The sequence below is a fragment of the Podarcis cretensis genome (genome assembly GCF_951804945.1).
Source record: "Podarcis cretensis genome assembly, chromosome: 12".
In the NCBI taxonomy this organism is placed as follows: Eukaryota; Metazoa; Chordata; class Lepidosauria; order Squamata; family Lacertidae; genus Podarcis; species Podarcis cretensis.
In genome coordinates this window covers 21692575-21713983 of record NC_137181.1, presented here as the reverse complement: position 1 = coordinate 21713983, position 21409 = coordinate 21692575, and the positions used below count along the sequence as shown (strand labels likewise).

General features: G+C 43.0%; 1 protein-coding gene and 1 long non-coding RNA gene across 11 annotated transcripts in view; one reads left to right on the top strand and one right to left on the bottom strand.

Moving 5' to 3' along the window:
• The window catches only part of ABI1 (abl interactor 1), a 97448-nt gene that overhangs the window by 2633 nt on the left and 73406 nt on the right, over positions 1-21409 (bottom strand). For 2 of the 10 annotated variants that reach the window (XM_079948142.1, XM_079948144.1), the window contains 6 exons: positions 18496-18636; positions 13847-13947; positions 11969-12052; positions 8857-9033; positions 5747-5833; positions 2073-2258 (listed from right to left, as the gene is read on the bottom strand). In XM_079948142.1, the coding sequence (XP_079804268.1) occupies positions 2073-2258; positions 5747-5833; positions 8857-9033; positions 11969-12052; positions 13847-13947; positions 18496-18636 (776 nt within the window). The remainder of the gene's footprint in view (positions 1-2072; positions 2259-5746; positions 5834-8856; positions 9034-11968; positions 12053-13846; positions 13948-18495; positions 18637-21409) is intronic. The other 8 variants (XM_079948146.1, XM_079948151.1, XM_079948147.1 and 5 more) reach the window with 5 other exon arrangements.
• On the top strand, positions 18643-20955 carry LOC307199956. The gene is made up of 3 exons (XR_013832278.1): positions 18643-18844; positions 18942-20317; positions 20688-20955. It is a non-coding gene; the product is annotated as an uncharacterized lncRNA (long non-coding RNA).

The following is a 21409-nucleotide window of genomic DNA, read 5'->3' as shown; positions in this document are numbered from 1 at the left end:
CTGGGAATTGGGGAGAGAGACAAAATTACTTTCCTGTAAGTGAGTCACAAAGGCACTTGAGGTTGGGGTGGGTGGGGGCTATATTGCTATGTCAGCCACTTCCAAATCTAACTTGCAAACCAAAATTACAAAAAGGGCAGGTGCACGATAATGGCAACATGAAAAGGACCAACCTGACATTTAAATTGAATCTTCTGTATTCTAATCATAATGCAATCACTCTCTCTACTACAAAGTCCCAAATTCAATCCCCGGTACTGAAAACCTGTCTGATGCCTTGGGAAGCGGTGGCAAGTCAAAGGACACAGAATTGTAGAATTGGAAAGGGACCACAAGGGTCATCTAGACCAACCTCCTGCAATGCAGGAACCTTTTGCCCAACATGGGGCTCAAATCCATGACCCTGAGATTAAGAGTCTCATACCAACTACCGAGCTACATTGGCAAACATGATTTTGTTAGCTTGCGCCCAGTTCTCCAATCTGTTGAGGTCATTTTGAATTCTGATTTTGTCTTCTGCAGCATTAGCTGCCTCTCCCAGTTTGGTGTCATCTGCAAATTTAATGAGCCTCCCCTCAATTCCTTCATCCAAGTCATTTATAAAGACGTTAAACAACAACGGGCCCAGGACAACCCTGCAGCACCCCACTTGTCACTTTTTCCCAGGATGACAAGGAACCGTTAATGAGTACTCTTTGGGTTTGGCCAGTCAAATCCACTTAACTGTTACCTCGTTCAACTCATATTTTACCAGCTTCCCCGCTTTGTCAAAAGCCTTGCTGAAATTTCCCTGATCCACCAAGTTTGTAATTCCATCAAAAGAAGAAATCAGATTGGTCTGGCATGACTAATTCTTGAAAAAAAACCCATGCTGGGTCTTAGTAATCACAGCATCCTTTTCTAAATGCTCACAGACCAACTGCTGAATTCTCTGTTCTATGACCTTTCCTGGTATCGATGTCAAGCTCACCGGCTGGTAGTTACCTGGGTCTTCCTTTCCCCCCCTTTTGAAGATGGAGACAACATTTGCCTGCCTCCAGTCTGTTCTCATCTCACCTGTTCTCCAAGAATTCTCAGAGATAATAGACAAAGGCTTCTGATCATGAAGACAGTTTCTAAGCATGTGGAGATAAACATGCTTTGAAAACATCTTCAAAGCTTTGCACTAATCAGACAAAGATCTAAAGAGTGGGTGCCCCTGCCCCCTTCTCCGCTTAACCCTTAGTGTGTTCAGACAAGCACCTAAGCACAACTATGGTGACACATTTCAAACAGAACAGATTATTTAGATCTATTCCAATCTGGGTCCCAGCCTGGCCATGGGACTGAGTCACCCTTAAGTCACCTTCTGCAGACCTCTGCAGAGAGCAGAGCTTCTTGAGCTCACTGCAGCTTTCAGTACCACTGACCATGATAACTTCCTGGACCTACTCTGTGGAAAGGCAACTGGGGACACTGTGCTGCAATAGATCATGACCAAATCCAGAGGGCAGCAGTGGGGGAGTGTGTTTCAGATCCCCGGCATTTATGCTATGGGGTGCCACAGGGTACTACTTTATCCCCAGATAGGAGACACTGTGGGTGATTGGTTCCCCCACCTAAGAAACTTATCCATTGTCTGCCCAAGACAAGACTGAAGTTCATCTGAAGGAGCAGGTACACAGTTTGGGGGTGCTTCTGGAACCCGCTTTGTCACTGGGTGCCCAGGTAGCCTCAGCTGCTAGAAATGCCGTTTGTGGACTGGGAGAGCGTGACCACAGTAGTTCAGGAACTGGTGACTTAAAAAAGGGATTGCTGCATTGTGCCCTACGCAGTGCTTCCCTTGGTATAACATCATCTCAGTAATTTGTATAAACAACCCTGGAAGATAGGTCAATATTATTGTCCCCCATACTGCAGATTTGCAGATGGGGCGGAGAGGGGGGATATATTGAGGCTGTGAGAATAAGGCTTCATACAGGGATGCACGGAATGTTTGCAGCGAAATTGGGATTTGGAGGTTAGGCCTCTTGTTTTTAGCCTTGCTGTTAAGGGGCTGATCTGCTGCAGGCACAAGCATGTTCGCCCATTACCTTTCTCAATATAGCTTTTAGGTGCCCAAGCCGGATCACCGTCTGCATACGGGTCATTGTACTGCACGACTGCAGCCTCCTCATCTTCATAATCCACAGGTGGTGGAGGTGGCGGCGGCGGAGAGTCATCAAACATGGGCATCTCATCGGGAGGCGGCGGCGGAGGTGGAGTTGGACTGTCAGCAACTGGAAAGTCAGTGGAAAAGAGGACCTCTGTTAAGTTTCGTGCAAATGGAAGTAAACACATGATCAGTGACCCACATCTTCTATCAGATGCTAACGGCATGCACTACCCGTACCATGCACAGATTAGAAACAAAAGCTCTGCATGTTAAAATGCTATGATAAATGGGCTTTGGAGGTTACTAGCAGCCAGGTAACAACAGGTGCCATTTTCCACGCAGACACTCCAAGGCATCATAAGCGGCACGCTAGCAGAGAACAGGAAGGGAATTCACTCAATAGCTACACATTCCAAGGGCTGCTGAATATTGCAGCCCGTTATCAATCACGTCATGTGTGGGCTCAAGACAATTTTGTTACTTTTGCTCTGGGTTAGCAAAGTACCTGAAAAACAGAGAAAGAGCCATCGCTAAGAGTCCTGGCTTGGTTATATCCCCCTTTAGCATTCACTGATGTCGATAAGAAGAACAGAATCAAGGACGGAGTTAGAATCAAGAGCCTGACGCAGACCTTGGCAGTCATTTGTGCAGCATCTGCAAGGCATCATTCCATGCCTACCAGATGTTGTCCAGCATCTGCTTAAATACCTCCAGTGAAGCACCCATCTCCCAAGACAGGGTGTTCCACTGCTGAGCAAGTATCTTCTTGATAGGAAGTTTTCCCTACACTTTAGCTGAAATCTGCTGCCCTACAGTTCCCACCCATTGGTTCTAGTCCTGCCTGCCTTACAGCGCACCAGAGAACAAGTCTGATCATCATCTGTGCTCCAGCCCTTCGGGTATTTGAAGACTGCCATCACATCTGCCCCCTAATTTCCCTCTTCTCCAGGCTAGACATACACAGCTCTTTCAACTTCCTCATAGGACTTGGGTTTCCAGACCCGTCACCCTCTTCTGGATCCATTCCAGTTTCCAGAAGAGAGGCCTGTCTCAGTAAACGTGCAAGATGAGCTCCTGCACTTTCATCCTCTAATAAGAAGGTGAATGGCTACCTACTCTCTATGGAGCCTCATTGCAGTGCTGCAGACTAACCCTGCAGGGAGAGAATCCTGCATATTCTCAATCATGTACCCCACCATGCACAAACAGATGCCATTCTGAGTAAGAGAATTTCACAACAAAGTGGCTGCGGCTCAGTTCTCACGTAACACTAAGCTTAATCGTGGCTTAGCATGAGCGCACAAAGATTGGGGCTCCAGGTGAGAAGATTGTGGGGTATAAATAATTAATAATTAATAATAATATATTTTTTTTCCTGGCCCGACTGCTGTTGTGCCAAATACTTCAGAATACCAGCTGCTAGAGGGTCACCGCTTCCATGCCTTGCTTGTGAGCATCCTGAAGGCATGTGGGTGGGCAACAGGTGCTGGAACTGCAGGGCTCCAAAATCTAAACCCGGTTCAGAATCTGACTTCAGTAGGTAAGCAGCAGTATAAGCTGTTGTTGTCAGTGCTGTGTTATATGACAATAGGCCCATCGTCCCTCTGGGAACGTCTGCCGCAAAAGCCACACTGAAATGGATGTGTTTGCTGCAATACAACAGCTTTTCCAATGCAAGACTAGACAACGTTCCCGACGGGTTACACCCCATAATTTATTGGTCCAATCCATTGAGCATGAGAGACAGACATGCACATGAAACTGTAACATTTTCCGGACTGGATCCATTTCATATGGAACTGGCACAGGGGGTTTAAAGAGAAACGATGCCCATTCCACAATTTTCTTTAGCTTAAGAACAAAATATAATGCTCATTCAGAACAGAGCATTCTTGGTTTTGTCCAGCTAATGAAAATCTTCATTGCACAAAAGAGCCTCAGTATTGACATGTGCTTTTAAATCAGAACCTCCCTTTCCCTGAAAAAAAAAGCTTTTCAGCAGATACAGTGATATCACTAATGATACCTCTGTGTGTTTTACGAAACACCCCAAATTCAAGCTAGCATAATGAAGAGACACCAAATAAGGCATATAATAAACTGAAGTCTCAATGCCCCTTTCATTTAATTACTGAGATTTTAAGTGGTCAAATTTTTAAATGGCACTAATGCCAAATCATTTTCCATTCATTCATTCTTTTAAAATGTTGTAGCGGGGGAAATGCAAAACTAATTGCTTGGATTGATCTGAAATATGAAATGCATGCCCTGATATTCCATATCTCTAGAATGTCACTGAGCAGAACTCATTAGCCACAGTTAATTTAAGCTTCGTGAAGTGCACTCTTCACATCTGTATTTCATATAAGCCAATACAGGCTCCCTTTGCGGCTTCACGTGCTGGTTTCAGCTTTGGAATGCCCAGGAAAATTGTAATCCATCCAATCTCAACCCTGCAGTTGCAATATTGGCAAAACTAGGGCAGGGATGTCTCAAGATGCACAAAGTGTCAGCTGATGTAATTAATTCTATACTATTTACCAGCTTGCTTAATGTTTGACTGTATTATTAGCATTGTATATGTATGGAATGTTTCTTGTGGGGTAGGGTATGGTTATCACTTCTTATATTTATTTTAAAAACTGGAGTATAAAGTAATTTTTTAAAATGCACAAAGCATCTCACTATCACAACCCACTCCTAAAAAAAAAAAAGACCCAGGGGATTGTCAGTACTTCCTTCAACCAGGGTGGAACCTTTCGTTTATCATTTCCAGAAAGCGTTGACAGTATAGAAAAGCCAGGGGTGAGGGGGAAGAGAGGGATATGGTTCAGAGGGCTGCAATATGTTGACGGGATTGGAGAAAACTGGAGAGGCCCACCCTTCAGTGAGCAGAAGTGTTTTCACTTGCCTAATGCCACCATAGGATGACACATCTGAGATATACCGTATTTTTCTGTGTACAAGACGCCCCCATGTATAAAACGCCCCCTTTTTGGGGACTCAGATTTAAGAAAATGGGGGGAGATGGCTCAGTGTTGAGCTTTTTTTGCGGAGGATTGCCCAGAGTTGTTGTGGGTTGCAAAATAAAGGCTTTTTAAACCTTGATGCCTTTTTGTGAGACTCTCACAAGTCAAAAATATAAGTTTGGGGGTTTCACCAGTTTGCAGGGGGAACTACCTTGATGACTATGCAGCCTTCCCTGGTGGTGTTTCCCTTGTAGCTAATCACATACCAAGTCTCCAAACTGCATTTTGAACTCTTTAAAAAGAAAACTGTTTCTTCAGGGGCAAGGGTAACCAGGTGCACACATACATATCCCTTTGAGAAAAGCCAGTTCCAAAAATGCCGTTAGTAATCATCATGCCAAAATAAATAAATAAAAACACCAGAAGAGAAAGCACTCCCCTTCAGTTCCATGTTGGCACTAAAATGAAAGATGGAGTTAGCATCTCACAGAGGAATGAAAACAAATGAAACGACTCCCGCCCCTCCCCAAAAAAAACACCCAATAAAGACCAAAGGAAAGAGCCTGACTGGCCAACCATGCATGCTAGGAGAGAGAAAGAGAACCGGCTCTACTCTTTGGAGAAGCTGAGCTGCCAAACTTACTGTTTTCCTGCACCCTGGCCACGAAGCCTGTGAGAGGTATCTGTGGAGTCAACTGAGGCATAGGGGGAGGGGGTGGAGCAATAGATACTGGAAGCGACACACACGCCATAAACGGGGGAAGTAAACACAGATACAGGAAAAGGAAAACAAAAACAAAAAGCAGCTGTCATTAACAATGGACCACAAAACAAGGTATGCAATGAACAACAGGAATGCACACAGCAGGACCTCCTTCAAAGTTTGCTTTCCCAGCAATACAACCACTGCTGAACGGCATTTTTAGCCAATTTGCAACTCCATTAAGGGGCGGTGGGGGGCCAACTAGGGATGAGGCTAAAATCCACACTTCAAGTTTCAGAGGTTTCACTTGTTGATTCGAACAAAACTCTTCTTTTTCCTGCTTTAAATCCAGACGTCCTGACATCCTGCAGCAAAATCTTGCAGGAACTGGCAGCTCATAAGGGGAAAGTGCAATTTGTGTTTTAGCAAGAGGATACTTTTCACAGTAAAATGCCATGGGAAAGAGCTCAATAGGAGCTCTGCTTTGCAGCGAGCACTGAAATAAACAAGCCAGAAAACGGCAATGGTTACAGAGGTCTATGAATCCCCACCCTTCTGTGTAAGACTGAATATACTACGTTGTTTTATATTTTTATATTTTGAAGCAGCTTTGCGCATCCCTTCAGGAAGGCTTTTAGGAAAGCAATTTGTTTTCAGAAGAGATGGCTGTTTTTCTGCTGAACTGCAATTCAAGAAAATCCACAATTCAAGTGAACTAGCAAATAAACATGTCAGCATATCCCTAAAAATAAAATGACTTTGTCTCTGCCTATCAGTCAAGCTTCATGGGACATATTTGTAAAGGGCTTCATTTATTATTGCATTCCAAGGGGTATCAGAATGGTGCAGGATGAAGCTACCTGGTTTTCAGCTTCTTACAGCAAGGATTCTGTGCTCATCTGTTCAGCATCACCAGGAAGGATCCTTGTGGCTGACAAGGCAGTCAAAGAGCACAGAGAATCCTGAAGGCCAAGCAAAGGCCCATGTTTAAAATACGACAATGGCATGTTAAGCAAGCCGATAGCGCTGAATCTGTGTTTTGAGTCCTCTGCAGAGGGACCTTCAAATTTCCTTCCTTCCTTAGGCTCATGGGAAGGAGAAAAGAGGTAATTTAAAGGACTTGTGAGGATAGCCAACAAGGTTTGACTGTGTGTGTTGGTTGCCAGTCTTGCATGTGAATGACCGCAAGCCTCCACAAAGCCTGTTGCATCTACATCAGATGGAAACAGAAGTTCTATCTCATTAACAGCCATGCCACCAGTCCTTCAAAGTCCACTTCGCCAGGGCCTGAGCTGCACGCAGAATTAAGGGACCATTTCATCTTTGAAATGAGCTTTGAATACACACCCACCAGAGCAAGCTGTGTATCAAGATGTTGGTCTCAAGAGGAGTTAGATGGGACAGCAGGACGGGGCCAGAATTTTTAGGGGATGGGAACATTTTTATTTTAGCATTTCATCCAATCTAGATTCAAAGCATCTCGAAGGCCCCACATTCAGCACAGTAGTAGAGGACCGGGATCACAACTTTGAAACAGGTTCTAGACTGCCAAGTACGCAGTAATTTTAAACAATGCTGGAATTCAGCATTCCTCTTTTGACAATTAAATCTGAGCGCCGAGTTAACTTTGAAACAAGCTAGCCTCCCCTATTGCCAGTGAAACACGCCATGATGGACTGTTTTGAAGAGATCTCACTTACAGTCCTGAATTCTCTTTCTCCTCTCCCCACAAATGCTACAAATTAGGTCTGTGCCTGGCATGAAAAATGCAGTCCAAGGGAACTGGGAAACCTGGAAGCTATACTGTCAAGACTGGGATGTTAAATCATTAAGTTTCAGAAAAGGATGAAAACAACTGACAAGTTAAAATTAGTGGCTAGAGGCTATTGTTTAAAGCACGGCACACTACTCATATATCGGCCTTGTGCCTGTATTTGAACAAAGGCTTGCAATACAAAAAAACACATACAAAAACAAGAATGCTAAAATGATTAGGACATTTCACGAGGATATTTCTGTCCTACTGAAAGCCGCCCGCTGAACGTGACAGGACCGTTTCTCTGTATTTTCACATACTTTACCTCTGAACATGGACAGGCAGCCAACTAACTAGTAGTGCAAATTTAATTCACCATTTCAACACAATGGGCTGGATCAGACAATAGGTCCGTCACCGCATGTTGCAGTACAATGCGCAGAAGGGAACAAAAGTGTTCCTGACCATCTGATGTGAACCACACGTACATGGGGAAACTGCATTCAGCTACAGCGCATACAATCCAATATTCAGAGACCCAAATTGCAAAGCTGATCTCCTCCACAAAATATGGAATCAGTAGTCTGAATCGTGAACTATATGTGTTGGATTGCAAGTGTCTATACCATACTCAAATGTAACATCTCCATATAAACAGGGAGGAACATTAAAGGTGGCTGTCTGAATGGGGAAAGGAGGCCTACTCTTCCAGGTTATGCGCCAGATTTCTAACCTGGCTCCTTGATAATTTATAGTTGATCATAATAGGAACAAAAACACTATAGCTGAAGCTGGGGACAAGGAAAAGGCTAAAAGGGAGAGAAACTAAACAAGATTTTTAGGAAAGTCCTTCCAACACCATGGACAGTTATTCAGTGCTGAAGAAAAAAACACAAGTCACATTCACTCCTAGTTTAAAAACATATTTCTTTCAAACGAATTATTATCTAGCAAAATATACTGTGTGTATTTTCTAGGCCCAGTTCAGGTGTAACAATTTTGGTCTAATAAAACCATGGCCGGATCCTGATATGTAATCATAAGAGATTAAACCACAGTTTTCTGGTTCAGATGGAACAGGAAACAGTGATTTACTAAACCACAACAGAAGTGTCAAAGCCAAACACAGAACAGATGAAAGAGAACAGAGAGACTACGATGAAGCGTGCAGACTTGTTTCATCTGAACCAGACCTTAGTCACCAAATTATAGATAAATCAAGAGAAATGCAAAGCTATCAAATCACAAAAGCGACCCCAGGAGTTCTGGGCTCTGTAGTAACCCAGCAGCTTACTTGAGTTTTGAGAATAGAGAGGACCGCCATTAACATGAGGCTGAGCAGAAAACGAGGCAGTCACAGAAGGATTCCGCCTAAATCCACCAGAAGAGGCCGAAGAAGTGGTAGAGTTGTGTCGGGATATCTGCCTGGTCATAGTGCCATACTGGGAACCAGGAGCTGACCCAGGAGCAGCTGAAAAGCAGGCACCAAAAGGAACCAACAAAAAGAGATAAGCAAAAATAATAACACTTGGGGAGAGAGTGCAGAAAACCAGGAGGGAGCACGTACAAAGCCCACAGCACAGCAAACATATGGAACCCCAAGACCCCAGTGATGAAAATTGATGGAGCAGAAGATTTGGAAGGAGGCTACTTAATGTTGAAGGGGCAGGGCTGAAATTTACTCTTCTTTATTTATAGTTTTAACTTCTGAAAATGCACAATGCTATTAAACTCTGAAACTTCATTAAACTTGATCCTCATGGCTTCCAGAACTACTGGATGTGCTGCAGATAGAATCCTGTTACCTACACTGAATTCAACAAGTATAAATGTATTGCTTTTTATATTATCTGGACAATAGCGGACATTATTTCTTCCATGCTGTTACAAGTATGACCAGTGTTCTGAAAAACAGTCTTCAATGGACTAGCCCTTGAACTCTTCTTGTGCATAAAACAGAAGGCATGAGGTCCCACATAGAGTTTACATCATTAACACATTGGAGCCCTCAGTACAAATCCAAAATGTGTTTGATATCTCCCAGGTTTCAGATCAATAAAGAAGGTAAAAACTTTGCCCAAGGGAAGTGCTATAAACAATGATTATCAGTTGTTATCTACTTAGCTGTGCAAGTTTTCTCTCTTTGGTAAGGTAAAAGTCCACATTCACTAGTGAAACTTGTAACTCTCATTTGCTAAAGCTGTCTTAGTTAAGACAGTCAAACACATCATTACTTTGAACAGGTGTATGTGTGCCGTAAAGCATACCATTAGGTTATACGAACTCTATTTCACTAGTATTAGAACATTTACCAATGTTATCTGGGTCAAAGCCTCTCAAGTTCATGTCAAAGCAAAAAGCATCCTCCTGCTGTCTGCCTGTTACAGAGCAGCCTCCCCCAACCTGATGCTCTACAAATGGTCCTTGCCCATTGCTACCATCAACCATGCTTGCTGGGGCTACTAAGAGCTGGAGTTCAATCGCATTTGGAGGGCAAAAGGGTGGGAAAGGCTGCAGTAAAGCAATCAGCATAACTGTATGAGTAGTGCCTGCATAACTAGTAGTTATTTCAGCTTTTAACGTTTGTGAAATCAAAGGCATGCTAAAGACCAATGCTAACACAACACAAATCGCCAATGCCTTGTATTGTGCTACTGAATATAGAATCCCAACCAAAACCATTATTCTGTTTATTAGGTAAACGGTAAAGGGACCCCTGACCATTAGGTCCAGTCATGACCGACTCTGGGGTTGCGGTGCTCATCTCGCTTTATTGGCCGAGGGAGCAAGCGTACAGCTTCCGGGTCATGTGGCCAGCATGACAAAGCCGCTTCTGGCGAACCAGAGCAGCGCACGAAACGCTGTTTACCTTCCCGCCGGAACTGCTTTCGAACTGCTAGGTTGGCAGGAGCAGGGACCGAACAATGGGAGCTCACCCCGTCGCGGGGATTCGAACTGCCAACCTTCTGATCAGCAAGTCCTAGGCTCTGTGATTTAACCCACAGTGCCACCCGCGTCCCTTGTTTATTAGGTACACCTGGTTAAATCAAGAAGGCTCAATCTGTGGCCCTCCAGATGTTGTCAAACTGCAACTCCCATCATCCCTGGCCAATGGCCCTATTGGCGAGAAATGATGGGGTCCTGGATCCAAAAGCTTTCAGGGTCCAACAGCTTCCCCTCCCTGGATTAAATTAAACATTTCAAGTTAACAAGTTTTAAAAGTTGCACTTTGAGAGTCAAATGCTGTGTGGTTTCAAGAAAGCACAAGACTACCTATGGCTAAGACCCACGCTGGTGGTCTAATTTCAAGTTAATTTATAATGCATGCTAAATGTAGTAAAAAGCACTGCTCACCACTTCAGGGCAAGCCATCAAAAGAAGGCATGGTCACCCCAATGTGCTTTATGCACATATATCACATTTATGCGATATATCCAAGGACTTAAGAATGTGTGAAATTGACACATGGTCTACACAAGTTAGTTTTGAACACAAGACTGAAGTAGGACCTGTGCCCCACTGAACTGGTTATATTTAATTATTCTGAATACCACATTACCAACAAGTTTTCTGAATGCATAATGTGGATTTGGGGGCGCAGAAAACAGATCACAGGCACTTGCCCATTTCTGGCACACCACCTGGTGCCTGCTAGTTGTTCAGATTCTTGTAATGCAAGGTGCTCTTCTGCTTTGGAACAGACATACATGCTACATAAACACAAATTAGGCACTCTGGCTTTGTAAATTTAAGCACATAGCAGTGGGCCACAGGATCAGAGGTTTTCTTGGTTTCTGTTTTGAAGGCAAACTGAAAAAATGACTAAAGGTAGCTCACCCCAGTACATAATGTACATTTGGGTGATGTATACGGCAGAGCAGATATTTGCACCCGTAAGGCCCAATCTATGGCACATCCTCATCAAAGGATCTTGTACAATAAGGCTAGAAAGGACCTCTGCCCGAGACCTTGGGAAGGTACTGCCTAATAGCATAATAGGCCAGGCATAGCCAAACTGCGGTCCTCCAGATGTTTGGGAATACAATTCCCATCATCCCTAGCTAACAGGACCAGTGGTCAGGGATGATGGGTATTGTAGTTCCAAACATCTGGAGGGCCAGAGTTTGCCTATGCCTGTAATAGGCAATACTAGGCTATTTGGAATAGGTGTCACTCCCTATAAAGGCAGACTCCTGTATCTATATTTATACTTTCAGAGGCTTTCACCACAGAAAAAAATTAGTTGGGGTTAGATTGGTTAAACCCCCAAGCTTCTATTATTGTAGCAGGACAAATGCACACAACACAACCCAGGATGTATACATTCATTAGTTAACAAAGGGGGAGTTGATTAAGTATTTTTGTTAAAGAACTGCAATAATGCCAGCTCTTTCAAGAGGTCTCACCTATCACACTGCCCATGACCAGAGGTGGGGGCATTGGTGGTGCTGGTGGAGCTTCGGGAGGAGGAGGAGGAGCAGATATGTGTGCTATTAAAATAGATTGCCAAGTCAGGCCTTGATCCAGAGCTTAACCTTTTGACTTATGGTGAAAATGCTGGGCAGATGAAGGTGCCCCATTTACAATGCAGTGTTGGCTGCTTATGAAGTCACTGGGAGGCAGATTCAGCCAAGTGGAGGTCCATTTCCACTCCATCACGTGACGAAGCATATTTTACCATGCCCATCAGACAGAACTCATCAAAAACCAAGAGAGGTGGAAGGGCAGGATATGGCATCATATCTCTCTGCATGGTTACATGCACTCTGTGGTTGAGTTCCCAAGTGGACACCATGACATCTAGCTTTCCCCCAACCGTGTGCCCTGTGAATATTTCTGGACTATAATTCCCACCATCCCAAAACGACATGGCCAATGGTCAAGGATTATGGGAGCTGCAGTCGCAAACATATGGAAGACACCAGGTTGGGGAAGGGAATACAGCTGCCTACATCTATTCCACAATACTAAATGGCCTACAACTTCGGGAAGGCTATACAGTCATTTAAATACATCTCACAATACTCAGTAAGAGAGTAATTAGTCAATGGGGGTGGGGCACAAAATATGAGCCTTGGCCCAGATAATGGTCCCGTGTCTGTGCAGACCTGCAATTCCTTACCCCCAGGCTGAATTAACACTTCATCTGACATTTGCATGTAAAGGACCTATGCGCATGCAAAAGAAGTATTCAAAATTTGTTTGTACACCCAAAAAACGGAGAAGCATACTGTAAATCAAGGTGGCAAGACCAAGAACAATTCAGTAGCAGAAGTCACAAAATTGCAGCTTAGATTTAGTTCCACATTTGTCTGATTCTGCTTAGATGAATGGTTTCCCCACCACAAGGAAGTAGTTTCCATTGAGAAGTAAGAGTGGTAGTCAACTGAGTTTTACTAAGAGTAGACCCACTGAAATTCATGGACCTGACTTGGCTTACTCCAAGTAAAACTTAGCTGAATGCCATCCTAATACATTTCAATCCTCTCCAGCATGTGCTTGGATCATCATGGTACCCCCATGTTAAAAAAAATTCAACATGATGATTCAGCTACTCTTTGAAAATTGAAGAAAACCTGCAGCATTTCCTCAAGGCCTCTTTTAAAAATAAACTACACCCACTGAATAGACGACTGAATTCTATCTGCTTTTCTGAGGAAATCTGAAAGCTTTTCTTTGATTATAATATTTCTGTGTTTTCCGGTCCTAACATAGTCCACGTTCTCAGCCCTTCCTAGAAATCCAATTGAACGACAGGGCAATCTACATGGAACAAAGTATTTTCCATCTCAACCCACTTAATCATTTGAATTAGGCAAACCAAGATAGCGTGAGAAAGAATAATAGTTGAGGAAGCTAATCTAAATTGTGAAGGAAGGTGGTTTATTGCATAAATCCACAATTTTTATGAGCAGAGTTCCCTATTGTGGACGAAACTGCATTTTACCATATTAATGCAGTGTAATTTTTTTGGCATTCAACTCAGGGCTGGAGAACTTGTGGCCCTCCAGATGTTGTCGGACCACAACTCCCATCATCCCTGACTATTGGTCATGCCGGCAGGGGCTGATGGGAGTTGGGAGTCCAACAACAGCATCAACACCTGTGAATGCCCTTTATTGTGCTACTGAAGACTTGAGTCCTATGTGCCTGTCTAGCAAGCCAGTGGGTCCGTGTGGTCCCTTCACTTACTTGCACAATTGAAAACTATTAACTTCATCCAGCACCTGAATTAATCCCGTCTATTACATAGGATATTGTTTAAGGAGCTTCTTGGAAAATACCTTGGCCAATAGTCGGAGGTGAAGGTGTAGGCACGGCAATGGGAATGCCAATACTGCTGCTTCCGCTATTTTCTCGACTGCCACTTCCGCCGCTACTGCCACTGTTCAAAAAATAAAATAACAAAGTTCCAAGCAGATAAATAGATGTCTTTCAAGAACAATTATTCTAATACATGTTATACTTGAAAATGAATCCAGGTCAATAGAGTGACAAATTACCTCCATTTCACGACAAAGCCAAGAGCTATGAATTAAATCCGCCCCCCCCCCAAAAAAAAAGGAAGGGAGGGAGAGATCCTTGCCTCTTATTATCATATCAGCAGAGAAGAATGCACGAAATTCTAACAGATACAAAAGTAATTAGCTAAGTCATTACATACTCACACAAATCCCCCCCCTTTCAGCTATCAGAGTATTTAATTAAAAAGTGTAAGCAACTGTTTTGAGAACTAAAGAACTGTTAGCCTAATATAATGGTTACAGGCACCCTAAAGTAATTAAGGGTGATAAATTGCATGTTAAAGGTGTCAAAACATCAGCAATTTGCAACTCTGGTGCCATGTACTCTGGAAAAGGTTTCCTTGTTCCCAAAATATCAGAGTGGCACTACACATTAGGACTGTTGTGAAAAAACACCGGAAGAAGGTAAAGTGTTGGGAGTGTTGGTGAATTTTGTTTAACACTCTGTTCATTAAGCTGTCGGCCAACCTAATGAGAAAGAAAACATATCTCCTAAACACATCTGGTGGGGACAGTGGAGAACGGAGCTTATTTATAGATGTTTAACCCAACAGCAATTCACAGGCTTCCCTGGGTGAAACTATACTGGCAGTGATATAACTGGGTAGTGACCCCAGTTTAGCTCCTTAATGTTGTCTGAATAGGGATGCAAAAGGGACAGAGACCCTTTGGAGAAGCTGAGACCTTGATATTTGATCAGAGTAACTTGGTCCTTGTCCAATTTGTAGTTGGCAAAGAAGCAGTTGGTAGAGAGCATCTAGGACCAAGCTGAGACTGTTGAGATGCCCTTGTTAAGTTTGCTGCTGCCAAAAAGTATAACATTACTCCATTTATAGTACTGAAATGTTGTTTTTGCTGCATGCCATTACATTTGCTATCACTTTCCTGTTTCATTATTGCTGCTGTTATCAAATTGTTCTTGCAATGGTTGATTTTGTGATGTGTCACTGCTCTCACTGTTGTAGCAGCTTTGAGAAAATGTTTTGTTTGTGCAAAGTCGGCGTGCAAATAAAGTGACAATGATGATGCTATCCGGGTGAGCATGGTCTCAGTCTGGCCCTCCACCTTTGCTATGTATTGGAATAGTGCTGCAGTGTGCTTTTGGGTGAGTCAGAAGCTGGAGAAAATGACCCACATGGATGCAGACCAGTCAGATACAAAAAGAAGGAAGTTAAGCACGCTGCCGGCTAACTTGAGAGCCATTGAGACAACAGTACAAAAGAACAAATTAAAAATATACTACCCACTGCTTCCAATTATCCACAAACATCACAAGACAAAGCGGCAAGCAACAAGGATAAAAAAATCATTCTCTCTCTCTCTCTCTCTCTCTCACACACACACACACACACACCTACATGAAAGAGAAGAAATAAAGATTGCTACCATGATCAGAGATTATTCCCAGAAAAATTAGTGCTCTGCATGCCAAGAATCTTGAACCTGTTGCCATGGCTGCAGCTGAATCCCGTACCACAAACCACTTACATGACACTGAAGAGTCCATTTCCGCTGCCTCAAATAATGAATGTACAAAAAGACATTTATGCAACCGTTTTAAATAAGACAGTGTTTTAAGTGACTGCAGCCTCTCTCAAAATAGAACTATTGTCATTTTTCAAGCTCTGCAGCAAGTGCTGGGTTTATAAGCTTCCATTACACTGCTAAAAAAAAAAAAAATCAAATCACAGCCCGCTCATTACAATGACCATTGGTATGTCTTTAACCATTAATGCAGTGTAAGCCACAGTGCTGAAAAGTCTAACCTCTATTCCACTACAGCCAGCAGCTGTGTTCTATTCTTCTCCAAAGTTTTATTGACACTCACAGGAAGCCAATTTGGAATAAGAAGGTGGTTCTGTTCATTCAGAAGAAACCTCTGATAAAAGTCTGGGAATGTAGACTGAAGAATGAGGGAAGAAATTTTGCATGCCATTTGTAGATAGTGGCCAAATTATATGTCCAGAAGAATCACATGGAATTTTACTACATCAAACTACAGGTGTGAGAAGCTCGGCGTGTCTGAACCCTCCCCAATCAAACTATCATTATTTATTAGTAATTTATATTTAGTAATATGCAATTATTTGTATGTTTTAAACAGATTTTATATATGTCTATGGTTTTAATTCTATTCATGTTAAATTGCTTTTTAATGATTGGTTTCCCCCCTGTGTTTTTAACACTTCTTGTTTTTATCTATAAGCCGTTTTGAGTCCCATCAGGGAAAAAGGTAGAGTATAAAAAAAAAGAATTCAATAATTGACACACTGCTTCACGTCAGAATAGACTTCTAAGTGGTTCTGACCAGTTAAACAAACATTAAAATATGCATCAAAACACAGCAGCGATTAAAACAGGAGACTCAGGTCACAGGATGAAGGGAATGCCTGTGTACACAGGTGTGTCTTCAAAGACCGGCAGAATGCCAATACAGGTACAGATACGGTCTCTCCTATTTCAGCAGAGAGTGTGTTCCAGTGCCAGCAGTGAAAAAGCTGGCTTCTATGGCTGATAGCTATCAGCCACAAGTCAATAATTATCAGACTGTGTCAAGACTAAACGGGTTCCATTTGTTGATCTTAATGCCCTTACCAGGAAATGGATATTCCCTGCAGTGGAATCTGGGAAGGGGCTGCGCTAAAATCCACCAAGATGGACTGCTAGATTTCCAGAAGCAGGGTTGTTGGTTTTTTATAACACAGTGAAATATTTAAGCATGTAATCTGCCTACCACACCCACACACCCCAAGTCTGAAGTGCGATTTCTCATATTTCAATTGACTACTAGTAACCACGAGACTATATAATTATCTGTTTCTGCGGTTGTCCTAGAATTAACACTTTCTCTACCTAGAAACAGCAAAACACATTAAACTCGTTGCTTCGCAGAAGAAGCTTGACAGAAATCTGGTATGTGAGAGCCACACACACTAACTTACTAAGTGTGATCTTACATTATACTGTTAATTTCAGAGTTATAAGTATGACAGCACAACCATTTTCTACTCCTTAAACCATCTATCATCAATAATTCTCCCTCTCAAAGTAAAAAAAAAGGGGGGGAGGGGGAGGAATGAAATTGCTATTTGTGCATTTGTTAAAATGGTTGGCAAATATGAGTTTTTATTTAGGAAACAGAGGAATGGTTAACTTATAAAAACAAAAGGTCCTGAAGATCAAGCACTCTAAGAAGATTTGCTCTTGATCATGTCTTTATACCATTTTAGGGTATGTAGTGATGGTGGTTATTCAGCAGTGTTGCATTTGTTTTACATTTTTACCCTGCCATCCTTACAGATGAGGCAACAGACATGTTCGTTCTAGGGCTGGGTGATATCTGGTTTTCAACATCACAAGATATCACCAATTAAACATCACAATATCTCGATATATCACAGTACATATCTGAGGTGGCAGAAGGTCCCGCCATATCTCCCTGCAGTGGCAGAGGGCCTTGCTGCGCCACCCTGTGGCGGCAGAGGGTACACCACTCTTCCCTGCAGCAGAGGGCATTGACGAGGGCCTTAAAATGTAAGGAAGCAGTAGATTTAATAAAAATATAAAATAAACTTCCATATAATATATTTAATATATTTTCAGCTAATTTAAGAGAAGTTTAAGTGATTTACTAGTCACGTTGCATCTGCTTCCATACTCAGGGGTTTAAGTGGAATCTGTGCATGCATAAGCCCCACTGAGTTCAACTAAACTGACTTCTCCTTTCCCGGGAGCAAGCCTCATTGAATTCAGTCAACTCTTCCTCCTCCTTGCTGCAAGTCCTGCTCTCTGTCTAGCCCATTTATAACTGGTCCAGTAAGACAGGGCCCTGACTGACTCCAGCTGCAAAAGCTGCTTCTGCTGTTAAGGGATCATCAGAGTATTGATTAGGGGCAGGATCAAGATTTAGTTTTGGAGATGTCCTATTTTAGCTGCTGTCTGGATTATGTCCTTGTATTTTCATTGTCAAAACCTTGTTAGGAATTATTATCAATAGTTTGCTGCATAGCACATAGGAGGACGGGTGATATTGTTATCAACAGGTGGGGCAGGGGAAGGCTCAAGATTCCTTAGGCTCACAGAAACACTTCAATATTTATTTGGATCCTGGTGATAGTCAGGATATAAGTCCTGTTTCAGTTTTCTCCCAAGCAGCTGTTCCTTAATTGTGGGACGGAAGAGACCATGAGTGAATTCTAAAAACCAGGCTCACATATCAATGAGTTCCACGGGCTGTGCTGGAACCACAACTGAATACCCTTTTGTTGCAAACAAAGCAAACTTTAGAAACAGGAAGTGCTTTGAACTAAAAAGTCTTTGTTCCGTATCTCTTATCCTCCAACGTCTTTTATCATGCTTGATTGGGATCAAGTTTCAGAACAAGCCCCCTGCAGAGTCTTGAACTGTACCTGTGTGTTCTGGGCCTCTGGTTCAAGGATGCCGTTCTCCCAGGACTGTGCTGGCTTCCGAGCCTTGCAGGACTGGTCATGTAATCATTAGGGACTGTTGGCGGCTTAACAGGCTCCAAAGTCTTATAAGGTGTGTTCCGTCTGGCGAGATGAAACAAGACACAGAACAAAAGCGGGTGGGGAGAGAGAGAGGGAGGCTTATTAACTGACTAAGGGAACAAGTAGCTACAGCGCAGTTCAGTGTACATCACGTTAACAGTGTTTCTCAAGCTTGGGGGTCCCCCAGCTGTGGTTGGACTACAACTCCCATCATCCCTAGCTAGCAGGACCCATGGCCAACAAACTATTTGTGATTTGTACGAGTCCGCTGTTTTATTTGATTTGTTTTGTTGTTGTTGCGTTTTATGATGGGCGTAAAGCCGAATAAACATTTTGATTTTTTGAAGCTCAGTCTAGGTAAGACTAAAGCACTGTTAGTGGGAGTCTCCCTAGACCAGATAGCTGGGAGAGGCTGCTTAATGGAGTTACAGTCTCTTTGAAGGAGCAGGGATATGACTTGGGGGAACTTCTGGCTCCTTTGCTGTCACTTGAGGCTCAGGTGGCATAGAGTGCCTTCCATCGGCTTCGACTGGTGGCCTAGCCGCACCCCTATCTGGACAGGTATAGCCTAACGTCTGTTGCCTATGCTCCAGCAATCTCTACGTCTGATTATTGCAACGTTTTATATGTGCCCACCCACATTTCTTACCCTTCAATGCAACTGAACCTAACTTTCCACCCCCAAGCAATTCATTGCCTTCAAAGGCATCACGGAATTCTCCCTTCCTAGCATTAGAGTTCAATAAAATAAAGAGTTCCTTCCAACCCTGTCGGCGCTAAACAGCACTTATTGGTATTTCCTTAGATTTATAACCCTCGCGCTTCTTTTTCGAGTTCCCAGCAACTGCTTGCTGCTCTGCGTAGGATTTATATACTCATCTAATCCTTTCTGGTGTCATCTACAGCACATAATGCCTTTAATACCAATGGCTAGTTTCTGTAAGGGATTGCCTTTTCTTAAACTTCCACCTACAACCTAAAGCAGGAAGTTTCTGCTCTGCTGGGTGTCCAACTTGGCAACTTCTACCTTTTTAAAAAAGAAAAAGCTACATGCTTCATTATATAATTTGTTTAAAATTCTGTTAAAAATAGTTTCTCTACTTTATGAGTAATCTCGCTTCCTAGATTATTTTTTTTATCTAAGGAAAATTAAGCAAGCTCATGAATGAAAATTTCTCCTTTTTCTGTATTAAAAACCACTTCCACCCCAAATCAACAAGTCAGCTATGCATTGGAAAAACCATAGAGCCAGCTCTAAACCACAGGTGACTGTTAGATATTAAATATATTTGGATACTACTGTTCAATAATTCAGGTTGTTGTTGTTGTTTATATGCCACCAATCTGACTGAGTTGCCCCAACCACTCTGGATGACTACCAGCAAATTATAAAACCACAGTAAGACATCAAACATTAAAAACTTCCCCATACAGTGCTACCTTCACATGTCTTCTAAAAGTCAGATAGCTGCTTATTTCCTTGACATCTGATGGGAGGGCATTCCACAGGGCAGGTGCCACTACTAAGAAGGCCCTCTGCCTGGTTCCCTGTAGCTCCACTTCTTGCAGTGAGAAAACCACCAGAAGACCCTCAGAGCTGGATCTCAGTGTCCGGGCTGAACGATGGGGGTGGAGATGCTCCTTCAGGTATACAGGACTGAAGCCATTTAGGACTTTTAAGGTCAGCACCAACACTGTTAAACTACTACTGATTCCATGCCAGGTTAAAGGTAAAGGTAAAGGTACCCCTGCCCGTACGGGCCAGTCTTGACAGACTCTGGGGTTGTGCGCCCATCTCACTTAAGAGGCCAGGGGCCAGCGCTGTCCGGAGACACTTCCGGGTCACGTGGCCAGCGTGACATCGCTGCTCTGGCGAGCCAGAGCCGCACACGGAAACGCCGTTTACCTTCCCGCTGGTAAGCGGTCCCTATTTATCTACTTGCACCCGGAGGTGCTTTCGAACTGCTAGGTTGGCAGGCGCTGGGACCGAGCAGCGGGAGCGCACCCCGCCGCAGGGATTTGAACCGCCGACCTTTCGATCGGCAAGCCCTAGGCGCTGAGGCTTTAACCCACAGCGCCACCTGCGTCCCTAGGTTACTGGAGCATAAATTCTCTAGTCTGGCTTTCTATGTTTCCCAAAGATGGTGGCATTGTGCATTATTCTAACAACATTCTATACTCCTAGCAATAAACCTATGCCTCCACACGCATACACCTCATTCCAAAGCTGGAGTGTTGCTCATTTTTCCAGGTTCAACATTTGACTTCTACCCAAGTCAGTCTTCCTCAGACTTTTTGAATCTGAATCCTTTACCTTCTGTATTTTAAAATTTTTATATATGGATGTTTTATGATAACCTATATTTGTAACACCTAGTAAAAGTTTTGGCAAATAAGTTTTTGTGTCCCCCCCCCCTTAAAAATAGCTCAAAAACTTCAAATTTTTGGGAGATTTTGCAAAAAAAAATCTCATCAACTTTGCCCAAGAAAGAAAGAAAGAAAGAAAAAAGGGAGCTCAACAACGTTTGTGTCTGGATTTTCATTTTTTTAAATATGGCAACCCTATCCAAGAGAGGGCTTTCAAGCAGACGCTGCTAATCTCCTTGAAGTTTATTTCCTAGTGTGTCTGAGAAATTACAGCACATCCCCACACCATTCCCTAGGGGTTTTTACCTTCCCAGAGCACCCCAACCTATAGTTTGAAGACCTAGGAATGAATGGCCTAAGACTGTACCAATATAGCAACTTATATTGTAAAAAAAAAGGGATGCTCTGGTATGTTATAGACCTTATTCTGGCCCTTGCAGTAGAATGT